We start from the raw sequence: 13878 nt of genomic DNA, 5'->3' as shown, positions 1-13878 counted from the left end.
TCTTGGGGTACGGTAGGGCACGCATATATCTATAGATCTTTTCTTTTTGTTCAAGCAAAGAAAGTTCAAAAGCAAGGAAAGTTCAAAGCTTCACCTTTCTTCAGTAATAAAACCTACCTTTTTCAAGTTTACAAGGCCAGAGTCAAGGTACTAAAAATATATACTCCCTCCATCACAAAAGGATGCAATTCTTACTTTTTGATGAACTAGTTAAATGATTTAAAAGTTTGACCAAAATTATATTATAAAATACTAACATTTATAATAAAAGATAAATATCATTAAATTAGTTGTGAAATATTTTGTAGTTAATATTTCATTAATAAATTTGGTCAAGATAAGCTAGTTTGACTTGCACGAATCTTATAGTTGCATTATTCTTTTGCGAACAGATGAAATATCTTTTTTGTGAATAGGAAAAGGGAGCTCATTACCTACAAGTCTTACACAAGTTGGAAATCAAATAGTGCTACAAAATCCCTATGTCCGCCCTCCATCCCAAAATAAATCAACTTTTATACTGTCAAATTACCTATATAGCCACCTTCTATTCTGCCTAATTAATTAGGTATATAGCCAGAAGTTGATTTATTTTGGAACAGATGAGTACTTGTTAAAAGCATGCACTCTTATTGAACAACTTATTATAGTAGTATCCATGTACATTGTCTTTTCTCTGCAAAATTTATTTATCTTTGATGTGTACTTGGCCAACAAACTATAGTCGTACTTACATAGAAACATGAGCCGGGAGTAGTTGAGCAAATAGATTTGTTATATTGAATCCACTTATCTAGCATTGTCACTGCAAGAAAACAATGATGCACTTTTGGTTTAGGGACCATGCACATGTGTCTACATCTAACAGTGCAGAAAACCCTCAAGACCTAAAGATAGGTGTGTGCATATAGGCAAGCGGAAAAGATTATGGTGGACACAGGGCCCCGCCGGTTGCGCAATTTGCTTGGCCTCGGCATCATGTTCCTCGCGGGCGAGTGACTATAATAATTCCGCGCATACCAGCGCCGGCCCCTTCTGTTCGTTCGTCTCTCTCTCTCTCTCTCTCATCAGATCCATGCATCCATCACTTAGCCACTTACTGGAACCAAACAACTGACACTGTTAGCTAGCTTAGCCATTAGTAGCTTTATTTGAGATGGATGGATGGATCAGAGGATGGCCATGGATCATCGATCGAGCTGAGGTCAAACAGACACGAGATGAGCCAAGGCAGGCGGCCGGGGCCGGCAGCTGGTAGCTAGCTGCTAATGATCATGCAGGCTCAAGAGCGATCTCACGCGCGCTGATCCCGAGGGAAGAACGGACCTGCCGCATGCGAGCCCGTCACTGTCGGCGACATTCCCTGATGAGAATGGAGAATAATGCGCTTTTGCTCCCTGGGCGACACGTTTTCAGAGCCTTCATTCAGCAGGCTTGCTAAACTGGTGTTAGTTAATTAATTCCACCACCGGCTGTATGTGGTAGACCCATCGCGTCTCTTCTTCCCTGCTTTGTTTGCATTGGGCCAGGATTAGCTAGTGCGTGGTGCGGCATTAGGAAACAGCAGGCCAGTCGGATGCATGCTCAGCTCGCTTTTCGTGTAATCCCTTGTGCTTTTTTTTTTTTGGGTTGCTTCCATATATATGTCGATCGGCCAGATGTTTGTGTGCTTCTCGTCAAGCGGCCTCCTCTCCATGACTGTTGAGAACGTGAAACACCCCAAGGAATTAAGTAGGCAACCAATATATTTTGCTGTTTGTTGTTCCTTCAGGCCTTGTTCAGTTGAGGAAAAAATTTGATTTTGGCTACTGTTTTCGTTTGTTTGTGACAAATATTAATTGTCCAATTATGGACTAACTAGACTCAAAAGATTTATCTCGCGAATTATAGATAAACTGTATAATTAGTATTTGTTTTCATCCGTATTTAATACTTCATGCATGTGTCATAAGATTTGATGTGACGGGGAATCTTGAAATTTTTGGCCTCAGTCACAAACTTGGAAGTATTTATTGTACAATGGCATTAATAACCTGCGGACGATCTATGGATCAATTCCACGTAAAACAATAATCATCTGAAAAAGAAAACTACTAGTTTGTGATGGAATTTGAGCAGGGTCTTAACAAATTAATTCATTCCCTATATATATATATATATATATATATATATATATATATATATATATATATATATATATAGCTAGCTACTAGCTAGAGTAGTAGTAGCACGCATATATATTGCTCAACATATCTATGATCTAGACCATATGTTCTCTGGACCATCCATTTATTCGTTCAAATGAAGTACACACTAGCTAGTAACTCATATTCGTCCATGTGAGTGCCAACGTACGCAGCAGCCGATCACCACACAAATTCCATAAAGCGCTGCGCTTTTCCATCTGTCACTGCACACTCGATCGGTGGCCTGCCGGCGTTCTTCATCTACTCTCCTCTTTTTTTTTTCCTTAGCTAGTTCCCATATTCCATAACAGGAACAGCAGACCAGCCGGCCGCCGGCTCATCGATCGGAAAGCTGTAACGGCACGCCATGTTCTTTGTGTGCCGAGGCCGCAGCTGATGACTTGTCCTCCCGTCCACCAAGCATGTAACAGCATCTTCCCAAAAAGGGCACTTAACAATAACAGGATAAGCTTAGGCAGCTGTTACGCTTGTGCCGTACAGGTCTGCAAAATACAGTGTGTGCGTGGCCACCGCACCGATTGGTCCTCCAGGTATATATTTTATTCATCATGGTACCTATATACACTCCAACCGGTAGTGAGAGGTCTCTAGAAACTAGCTAGCTAGGTAGCTGTAGCTAGCTGCTTCCATCTTACTCGTACTTGTGTTTTAAGCTATCTCTGAATCTAGCATTCTAGCTACATGTATAGTGTATTATACTACTTGTAACATATGACGACAGGAACATATATACGAGCACCACCGTAAAGCGGATGCAGTACGTACGTGTTCATCGGAGAAGAAAAGGGCCGGCTCGGCCGGGGGTGCAAGCAACTAGCCAAGTTGCAGCACTGAATCTGGCGCTGTCTGATGGGGCGCCGGCCGCCACCGCCATGACCCTACCATTGCAGTATACCAGCAGCTTAGATGATGAAACGATGCAACTCCCGGCCGGCAACCTCTGAAACTGGCCGACACGTAGCGGCAGCTGATCAGAGACGACGATAGAGACGCGCGCGATATCGAGAGGCTTTACGTACAAGATACAGCAGCTAGCTAGTACGCAGTACGAGCACACAGCTATAGCGTCGATCGTCCTTGTAGTACTCGATCGATCGACGGCGTTTAGGGCTACGACGATCTCCACTTTGTATTGTGTTGTGCGATCGCGCATGAGCTCCTTCTGACAGTCGGTTATGTTGCTTCTGATTTCTGAACATGTGGCATGGCAGGTTATGTTGCTTCTGTACATATGTGGCGTGGCAGCAGTAGCAGAAGCTAGAAGAGGCACAGCTAGCAATCACGAATTGGGGCACAAACGTCGCGACGGGGACTGCCATGGACATGTGTTGTGCAGCCACAGGCCACACAGCTATAGCTTCTCCTTCTTCAATAGTGTGTTCTTGGTGTGTTCTATGATCACGCAGAGATTCAGAAAGCAAGGTAGGTGTAAATATCTGGACCAGCGAGAGGAGGGCAGCAAAGTCAAAAGCGGATCAGAACTTTCGGATGGAGCTTATGCTTTTCCGGCGATGCGACGGGCACCGCAATGGATGCTGTTCTTTTGTGCTGCAGTGAGCTCATCTGTATCGATCGGTACTTGATCGCAGCTGGAGCCGGATGAGGGGAGGACCGGAGGAGAGATGGATCCATGCATATGCATCATCCATGGATGAAAAGCTCTTGGTGCGCGGCCGTGAAGAACATTCACATTATGACATGCATTTTCGAAACATGTACTACTCGAGTGATGTGTGTGTCATGCAAGTCTTGGGGGGCTATACTGCTAGTAGCTACTCGGCTCTCGATCGCTTTGTGGTTCACTTTCAATAGTGGGCCGGCACGGCGGCGCCGGCGTGCGTATCTCTCTCTATCTTCTCCTATGAGATGTGGTTATGGTTACCACACAATACACCACTGCTAGCTGCTGCTTGTAGTAAATTAATTAAATTACCTGACGAGATCATGTGTATCCTGAGGGCATCACCCTGCCATGAAGATGGGCTAACCATCCCTATCAGATGAATATTACTATACTAGCTATGCACTTTCTATCATTAGCTTGCACTAGTAGTTACTGCAAATAGATTATTATGTATCTGTCATGTACACAGACAGAGACACACGTTGTCGTATGTTAGTTACTCCACTAGTAGTTTCTTGCATGTTATTTGCAGGAGGACGCCTAGCTTTGATTTTGAGCCTTGTTACAATGAACTGATGACCATGTATAAAGATTGATTAATTTTCGGTGTGCTAAAATTAGAGCAATGTAGTTAGTTCTTTATTTTCGCCTTTTAATTTTCATATAATGGTCAATACTGTTGAATACAATTCGGTTTTCCTCTTGCATCGTACTTTTAGGTCAGTCTTAATGGAAGGTTTCACAAAGCTCTATTTTGCTAATGTATCACTATATTTAATACGCATAAAATCTCTATAAAGTCTGCATTGAGACTAGCTTTATAGACAGATGTCTCTATATCGATGAGGTCTGCAGCCAAGACTTCATTTAGCTATTCCCTCCCCCTTAAAAAGAGTTGCTATGGGAATCGTGCTAGTCAAACTTTCTCAACTTTAACCAAAATTGTACAACAATACGTGTAATATTTATATCTCTAAATAAGATTTTTTAAAAAATATATTAAACGATCTACCTAATGATACTAATTATATATCATAAATATTAATATTTTATTAAATATATTTGATCAAAGTTAAAAGTTATTGACTTTTTAGAGGCAAGAATGACTTTTTTTTAAGAAACAGAGCGAGTAAATACTACCTTTAATCGCTACCTTGAGTTGTAATTTGATTTTAGACTTGAAATGAGAACAAACCACCGACCTCTATCTGACCTCTCACTACCGGATAGCAGGGGTTTGTCGTGTGCCTGGCGCACATAGCAAAGCCCAAATTACACACGGCGAAGGCTTTGTCGTGTGTTGCTCACGGCAAAGAACACATGACAAACTCTTTCACGGTGAACCCTACTTTTACTCACGGTCAAATTATGAACACACGGCGAAACTTTGTCATGAGTCAATCTTGACACACGGCAAAAAAAGATAACGAACGGCGAGAGACGGCCTAACGGCAGGGTTTGCCGTGTGTCACCATGTAGACACACGGCAAGGCCTGTGTTGCTCACGGCAAAGAACACATGGAAAACTCTTTCACGGTGAACCCTACTTTTACTCACGGCCAAATTATGAACGCACGGCGAAACTTTGTCGTGAGTCAATCTTGAAACACGGCAAAAAAAAGATAACGAACGGCGGGAGACGGCCTAACGGCAGGGTTTGTCGTGTGTCACCATACAGACACACGGCAAGGCCTGAATTTTTTTGCAGCCCATGGGATTCGAACCCATGATCTTCCTTTCGCGTTTCTTCGCTCTTAACCACTACACCACACTATGACTTATGTTTATATTGCATTTCGGGTCCTCAAATATTATATCAAATTATGTGTAAATTGGTAATTTGAGGCCCTAGATGATTTTAAATCAAAAAGTTGTCAACTACAAAGTTTCATAACTTTTTGGGATCTACAATTTTAATTTAGGGAGTTTCTCCATCCGAGGTCGTTTACAAAATTTGAATTTCAAATTTAAAAAATTCAAACGTAGTTTTTGCATGACAAGATGATTCCAAAATAAAAAGTTGTCAACTACAAAGTTTCATAACTTTTTGAGATCTACAAAGTTTATTTAGATAGTTTTTCCATCCGAGGTTATTTAAAAATTGAAATTTTAAAATTTTCAATTAAAATGATGAAAATAATTAAGAAATAGTAAACAATTCCGAAAAAATCCCAAACTTGGACACGACACAACCTATATGGTGTAGTGCCTATAGAAAAAGTTTTAAAATCAAACTCAAATATAAAAGTCGATTCTACTTCAACTCATGCTTCTTCACTCATATCTCTGTAGAACTTCTTCGAAGATTGTATGGTTTCTATACATCACATGACAACTTGTTCAAAATCTTCCTAAACTTTTTTTATGGCCTCTATGTATGATAACATGACATATGTACAAGTTTTAGGATTTACGGAATAAAATAGCATTTATTACAATTTTTGAAAAGTACCGACGCACGTTCCGCGTCGTGTCTCTTAACCACGGCATTCAAAAGTCATTTCCGTTTCGAATGTGTGCTCTCAGACAGGGTTGGGTAATATAAATATCATTTTTTCGATTTTTTTCCAACTATTTCACTGACTCGTAGTTCAAATTTGAACGCAACCAGAAAAATAAAAATAAATATTGTTAATTGCAAAAATATAGCAAACATGTTTCAAATTTTACGAAATTTGAGTATGGAGTTACAAATGGTGAATGTGTAGAGAAGAAAAAATTTAGAAGGCAAAAACAGAAAAAAAAGACAAATTGTTTGTCGTGTGTCGCACCACTAGCACACAACAAAGTTTATGTTTGCCGTGTGCCAGCCTCAAGCACACGGCAAACCCAGGCTTTGCCGTGTGCCTAACGGCTGCACACAGCAGACGTTGACGGCTGGAGGTGGGCGTTAGCGTGGGTTAGCTTTTGCCGTGTGCTCTGTTTTTGCCGTGTGTTGCTCACGGCAAAAGTTTGAGTTCGCCGTGTGTCTAGTGTTTGCCGTGTGCAACACACGGCGAAGGACAGATATACCGTGTGCTTGGCGTTTGCTGTGTGCGTGAATTAGACACACGGCAAACTTGACTTTTGCCGTGTGTTGCTCACCGCAAACGGACGAACACACGGCAAAGGCCGGCTCTCCGGTGACGATCGAGCCAATCAAATTACTCTGCTACTTGTATGTACATTTACATGCAAAAAATAGCGAGACAAAACTTCCCTTTGCATGCCTGAGCAGCATGACCCAATGCAAAGACTTTGGAGTCAGGAGTCACTCTCAGTACTGAACTGTCCGTCCGATCGAACATGCATGCGTCATGCGTGTGCATGCAAGTGCCATCCTGCCAAAACGAAAGCAGAAATAAACATGCAGAGAACAGAAACCAGAGATCAAGTGAACACGAGCATGCATGTAGCGTGCCCCCGTAGGCCCGTACTAGCTTATCCGGCCGGCCGGCCGGCAGGCAGCAAAGTGAAAGTGGGGGCGGTGCAGTGCCGGATGGGGACGGCTAGCTCGTCGATCGGCTGACCGCCGCCCACTCCTCCTGACCTCCTCTCCCGGCCATGCATGCCCGGACCCGGGTCGCACCGAAAGACCTCATGGAGATCGACCGGGCGGCCGGCCCATCCCGTCGGCTCTCCCCAATCATACGCAGCGCGCTCGCTCACGGCATGATTGGCCCCCGACCCCAAACGGATTGATCGATCAGAGTGTGCGAGACGCGCACCGCCAGCCCGCGCGCAGGCCGGCCGCCGCCCACCACCACCCCGCAATCTCGATCTCAGCTTGGAGCCTGCCTTTTTCTTTGTCAAAAAAATCTCGGAAGTGAACTGACAGAGCACACAGGTTATGTGCGTTGCAAGTCGTTTTCGTTTGGTGAGGAAAAGGCCGGTGGCAGTGGTAGGCATGCGCAAACAGCATACGACGGTAACATGTGTGAGATCCGAGGCGCGCGACAGATCGATCGGGCGTCCGATCCTGCAGCATATCGTCCTACTATAGCTTTGGCGTAAGCGGCAAAAAGGCTAGCTAGCTATCTAGGAGATCAACATAGTGAAGCCTAGCAGCTTCGTTTATCCGAGTAGTGTGTATGACAGTAACAGTACACTGCATGTGTAACTAGCTAGATACTGTAGCTCCCGGCAGTACTGTCGTATCAGCTCCCCTTGAAGGAAAAGGCTGTTTTTTTGCCTTTCCTTGTAAAAGCTACTACCGAGTGTGTAGCTTGAGCTATAGCGATGCCGCGCGTGAGTGCTTATGGTTGTTATGACAGTACTTGTGACGTGTTGAAAATGTGTAATTAATTCTACTACTGCTCGACCCTTCATCAATGCAAATCCTACTAGCTAATTCATTTCAGAATTAATGCTGGAAGAAAGCGATTGGGAGATGGAGTGTGTTTTTTTGTTGTTGTTGTGTTGGCTCAACGTAACTCAACACACACAACAGTGGCTGCCGGCAGCCCGGCACCACTGATGAATTTGGCGGCACGCTAGCTACCTGATAACCAGCAGCAGCTAGTAGTATGATGTGCATGCATATAAGAGCCAGAATGCATCCATGCATGCCTGATCTCTAGCTAGTAGTACGTGTACGGAGGGTGAGCGGCAAGGGATGAAATGAAATGGCCAATGCAAAGTTTTATCACAAACAAGCGCCGTTTTGGTTGTACGTGGCGGAAGGCCGGCCGGCGGCGATGGCGTTTGGTGAAGCGAAAGGGACCGCACAACACGCACGTTATATATTACGTTGGGCTGGCTGGCGTACTGGTCATATCGAAAAAGTGCAAAGGAAAAAGGTGCAAAAAAGGGTAGGTGATGTAGGATATAGGGAGAGATAGATGATAGATATATCGGATAGATAGATACTTGTGGCACACTCTTACCACTTTTGATAATACACATGTGCTGTGAGCATCAAGCTTCTTCAATTCTCTCGCCCGCGTTCCATCTCTTCTCTCCCTCCCTCTCATGCATTCCTGCTCTATCTGCTAGATGCATGGCCTCTCTCGCTCGATGCTTCCAGGCCATCATTGCTCGATCGCCTCCACGCACTCCATTCCGATCCTGCCGTTCCCCCAGGGCATGGAGCGCCATGGCGCAGAGTGTGCGTGGCTACATGTCATGCCTGCCTCGAAGGAAAGCTCGCTCTCGATCCGATCGCTCGAGCATGGCAATCAGTTGCCAGACGACCATTGCCGCCATGCATGGCAATGCTTCATTCATGCACGCACGCACGCGCGGTATAGCTAGTCACATCGACTGACTACTGAAATATATATATTGTGAAAGGAAAAAAACCACTGGATATATATATTGTTAAAGGAGGAAAATCAGAAAATAGAAGGGGTAGTGCGTGATATCATTCGTCGTCGTCGATCGATCGGCAGCTTCTTGATGACCTGAACAACCTTCTTCTTCCTTGAATCATGTGTAGGCATGCAGTGGCCAGTAGCAGCGCCCTGCGCCCCCTGTCGATCGATGCGCGTTCGTGTGCCATCGATGGATCTCGTGGACTAATAACCGGCGGAATGATCGGCCCTCCATTTCACACCTTTGCTCATGACGACGAACAGACTAAAGAGATGAAATGATACAGCACAGAAAAGCACACGACGCGCAGCAACAGCTAGCTAGCTTGCTCATCATCGAGTGGGAGTTGTGTGTTCGTTTCGCGGCTACCTGGTTTAATTTTTGGGCCTAAATGGCAGACAAGTGGATCGCTACCCATCCTATACTATATATATGCAGTATTTCCCTCGTTCTGTAAAAAAAAATGTCATTCTAACATAGTACCAAGTCATATTATTTTAATTTTGATCAAAATTTACAAAAAAAAAAGTTACCAATATTTATAATACCAGATGAGTGTCATCAAATTTTGTGTCATAAACATCGGTACTTTGACTAATTAACTGCAGATCTAGAAGTCGTTTTTTCAGAATCACTACAGGAAACGCGAGCTTTGCCTAGGGCCTGGCTTTGCCGAGAGCCAGACCCTCGGCAAAGACTGCCTTTGCCGAGAGCCAGGTCATCCTCTCGGCAAAGAGCCTTTGCCGACGGCCAGGCTCTCGGCAAAGAAAGGCTCTCGGCAAAGGTAGGCAAGCTCTCGGCAAAGATACCGCGCCGTGAACGCCTACCATAGTCGTCACCTTTGCCGAGAGCCACGTCGTTAAGCTCTCGGCAAAGAGGTGGCCTTTGCCGAGGGCAACGACTGACTCTCGGCAAAGACCCCCTTTGCCGAGGGCTAGCACTTGCCCTCGGCAAAGAGTGAAGTTTTTTTTTTGAATTTTGGGTCTAGACTTTTTCTATAGCTCTTGCATATTATATACAAGCACATGTTCAAATTTGGGAGCTTTTTATAACATTTTGCTATATTTCATAAATTAATTTATTTTCTTTGCATTTTTTTGAAAAAGTAAATTTGAACTATAGGTGTATGAAATAATAATATATAGCCATTCAAAAAATGATACTCATATTTGAGAGTGTATTTTGAGGCTATATCCATAAACTCACCCAAAAGTTTGAATGTCTTTTATACGAAACATAACCATCCATGTGTCGTTGATGTGATTTTTAATTATATAAATTTCAAATGAACTTCAAAAATCACAAAACTTGGGGACATGTCTTGTTATCGTATGTGGATGTTGTGGTAAAAAATTCATAAAGTTTCGAGCAAGTTGCGACTCCGGATGTCTAAAATCCAAACATCTCCACATGTGATCATATTTGATCACATGTGGAGATGTCTGGGTTTTAGACATTCGGCATCACAACTTGCTCGAAATCTTATGAATTTTTTACCACAGCCTCCACATGCGATAACACGACACGTCGCTAAGTTTCGTGATTTTTGGACTTCATTTGGAATTTATATAATTAAAAAACACTTTTCCCTCACATTCCTCGACATGTTATGTCAGCGAAAGGGTTGAGATTTCATGTGTGGTTGTGGGTACAACCTCAACATACATCAAATATCTTGACTATTATTTTTTGAATCACTGAGTTCCAATATTCCATATACCTGCAGTTCAAATTTGAATTACGTGAAAAAATTTAAAGAAACAAGATTAATTTGTTAAATATAGCAAAAAAAGTCAAATTGATGCCAAATTTTGAAATGTATTTAGAAATTGGGTCACAAGGACACAAAAAAAAAACTCAAGTCTAAAATAAAAAAAAATAAAAAAGTCAAATACCTCTTTGCCGAGAGCCTGCACATCTGGCTCTCGGCAAAGTGTCTTTGCCGAGAGCCAGACTATTTCTTTGCCGAGAGTCTGTCTCTGTGCCTCTCGGCAAAGGATATATTTTTTTTAAAAAAAGGAAAATCTCCTTATCCCCACACGGCCCAACCCCGCGCCCAACCCTAACGCACAGACGCGCCCACCCTGCACGCCGCCGCCCGCGCGCAGCCGCCGCTGCACCCCGCGCCCCAACCGCCGCCGACCAAATCTGCCGCGCGCCGCCGGCCCACACCGCCCCCACCCCCGCCCCTAGCCCGCCCTTCCCCGGCTCCGTGCGCCACCGCCGCCTCGCCGCATCCCGCACGTACGCAGGACGCCGCCGGCCGAAGGACGTCGCAGGAGCCCAGGACGCCGCATCGACGCCGCCGGCCGCAGCACATCGCGTCGCAGGAGCCCGGGACGCCGGCGGCCGCACGGACGCAGGACGCCGCCGGCCGCAGCAGCCCAGGACGCCGGCGGCCGCACGGACGCCGCAGGAGCCCCGGCCGCTGCCCGCACGGACGCCGCACGGACGCTGCGAGGTGAGAATTGAGATGACTCCCAGTTTCAATTCTGCGCTCGTTGATTTCTCCTCCCTCCCTCTCCTTGCGTCCGACTCCAAATCTGCATCTGTGTTTTTCGGTCACTCTGTTTTGTTCCTCAGATATCATCAGTAGAAGAACAAAGGAGCACACTACGCAGTTTATTTAGTTATAGCCTAGTAGAAAGTTTTGTTTTGAGTGCAGCATCGTAGAGTCAGCAGGGGCGCTTCATATTGGTTAGCAAAATTAGGTGTATTCTAGCTGCAGCTGCAGTCTTTTCCAGCCTTTTCCTTCACGATGACAAGCCATGACCATTGGAATTAAATCACTGCTCTTACTTGTAGTTTTTTTTTCAACTGAAATACTAATTTAGAAACTAGTATTGGTTTTGGCTGTTGTGGCATTGGTTTTGGCTGGTTCCTGTAAGTCATCATCGTTGCTCCATTTTTGTTTCTATGTTCATATATTAGTTTCATTCATTTGTGTCAGGCAGCATTGTCGTTCAGTTTGATATACTTAGACAGAATTCAAGGTACAGCAGTTGCAGTGCTGCTGCTATAGCTTTGTGTCATTCCTTTGGTTTACTCTTCTTGTAACTATACATCTCTTGCGCTTCAAGGTTCATATTCGGTTTCTTTCTTGGTGCCATTCCCTGGTACATTGGAGCCCTTCTGTTATGGTGTTCCAGAGTTGATTACAGGGAGAAACCAGGCTATGTCGCATGCACAGTAGCGGTGAGTAAACAGCTTGTAGTATTACACAACTCATGTGTCATGTGGTCCATCATCAACAAGATCAGATGGTACTAGTAAATAATGTGGATGTGTGCCATATATGTGAAATGTGGATGTGTGGCCTTCGTGTCATATATGTGTTGTTGGCCATCGAGCCGGCTTTCTTTTGCAGGTTTTGGAAACCTCCCTGTGCAGGGGAGGTTTTGCCGAAATTTTGTACTTATAGTGTTGTTTTTCTTTGTAAGTACTTCTTGTTTAATTGTACTAATTGGTTTAAGCTTTGTCATTGCAGGCACAGGACAAAATGTCGGGCGGAAGGCGACCACGGCGAAAGGTGGTCGCCTCGACCTTCATGAGGCACGACGACACCGATGACACCGACGACACGGACCTTCAGCCTCAGGGAGTCCGGTGAGTATATATATGTTTAATCGTCCACCTCCTGTTCCATCCCCTGTTCCTGCCCCTACAGGGAGTCCGGTGAGTATATATATGTTTGTCTGTTGCTTTGGCTTGTGCGGTCGTCCTGCAGATACTAATGAGATTGGTTTTATATTATGCAGCATCAGTCGTGGGGTTCGAACCCGACCCTGGGTTGTCCGGCAGCCCTCCTCCGCGCCCCGGGTACTCGTACCCGTACCAGTCGGCGCCAGGGCAGGCCATTTGGGCGCCGTGGGAGCTCTCCACACCTTGGGGGGCACTCACCCTGGTCGGCGTGGCCAGATGGGGGCTCGGGACACGACGGAGGCCACGGCGACGACGGGTCAGAGTCACAGCACTAGGGGTAAGGCGCTAGCGACTTCGAGCAGTGATATTCATGTGGCCTTGTGGTTTATGTTGGACTTTATGTTAGATTTGTCATATCTATGTGGATTTATGATATCTATGGACTTCGATATGTTTCATGTGATATATATGTGGAGTGTGATATAGACATGTGGATTGTGATATATATACATATGTGGCTGTGCATGTAAAAATCAGGGAAAAAATAAAAAACAAAAAAATTCCCACCTTTGTCGAGAGCTGTCCAGAGAGGCTCTCGGCAAAGGTTTTTTTTTTAAAAAAAACAAAAAGTCTTTGCCGAGAGCCTGACAGCACGGCTCTCGGCAAAGACGACGTCAACATTAGCGGTCATCGACGGCGCCGTGGGCTTTGCCGAGGACGTTTCTGGCCCTCGGCAAAGTCTTTGCCGAGAGCCTGCCAAGTGGCTCTCGGCAAAGAATTCTTTGCCGAGAGCTTCTTTGCTGAGTGCTCTTTGCCGAGAGCCACGTGGCAGGCTCTCGGCAAAGCCTTTGCCGAGGGCTTTTAGACCTTTGCCGAGGGCTTCTGGCTCTCGGCAAAGAAGGCAAATCCAGTAGTGAATGGACGACATTATACAACTAGTTAGTGCTCACAAACTTCTGCCCGATCTCGATGCAGACAGATGCGTGACGGCGTTCCCAAAACCTCGCGCGATTCTATTTTTGAAGCTTTTGGCCTTGCTTTGAAGGCTACAGCGACCCGGGAAATGCGAGTGCGACTGTTTGTTTAGAGCGAGTTGCGAGCTAGGAAGCAAAG

General features: G+C 45.0%; 1 protein-coding gene across 1 annotated transcript; it reads left to right on the top strand.

The window, feature by feature from the left end:
- LOC110432805 (atherin-like) lies at positions 1161-13270 on the top strand. Its single transcript, XM_021453641.1, has 7 exons — positions 1161-1254; positions 2498-2540; positions 2688-2737; positions 11197-11584; positions 12204-12318; positions 12611-12729; positions 12882-13270. Exons 1-7 carry the CDS (start codon positions 1161-1163, stop codon positions 13249-13251), a joined length of 1179 nt encoding a protein of 392 aa, XP_021309316.1. The 3' UTR covers positions 13252-13270.

This window comes from Sorghum bicolor, chromosome 1 (assembly GCF_000003195.3).
Source record: "Sorghum bicolor cultivar BTx623 chromosome 1, Sorghum_bicolor_NCBIv3, whole genome shotgun sequence".
Taxonomy (NCBI): domain Eukaryota; kingdom Viridiplantae; phylum Streptophyta; class Magnoliopsida; order Poales; family Poaceae; genus Sorghum; species Sorghum bicolor.
Note: the sequence above shows the minus strand (reverse complement) of the source record. Positions and strands in the feature narration are given on the sequence as shown.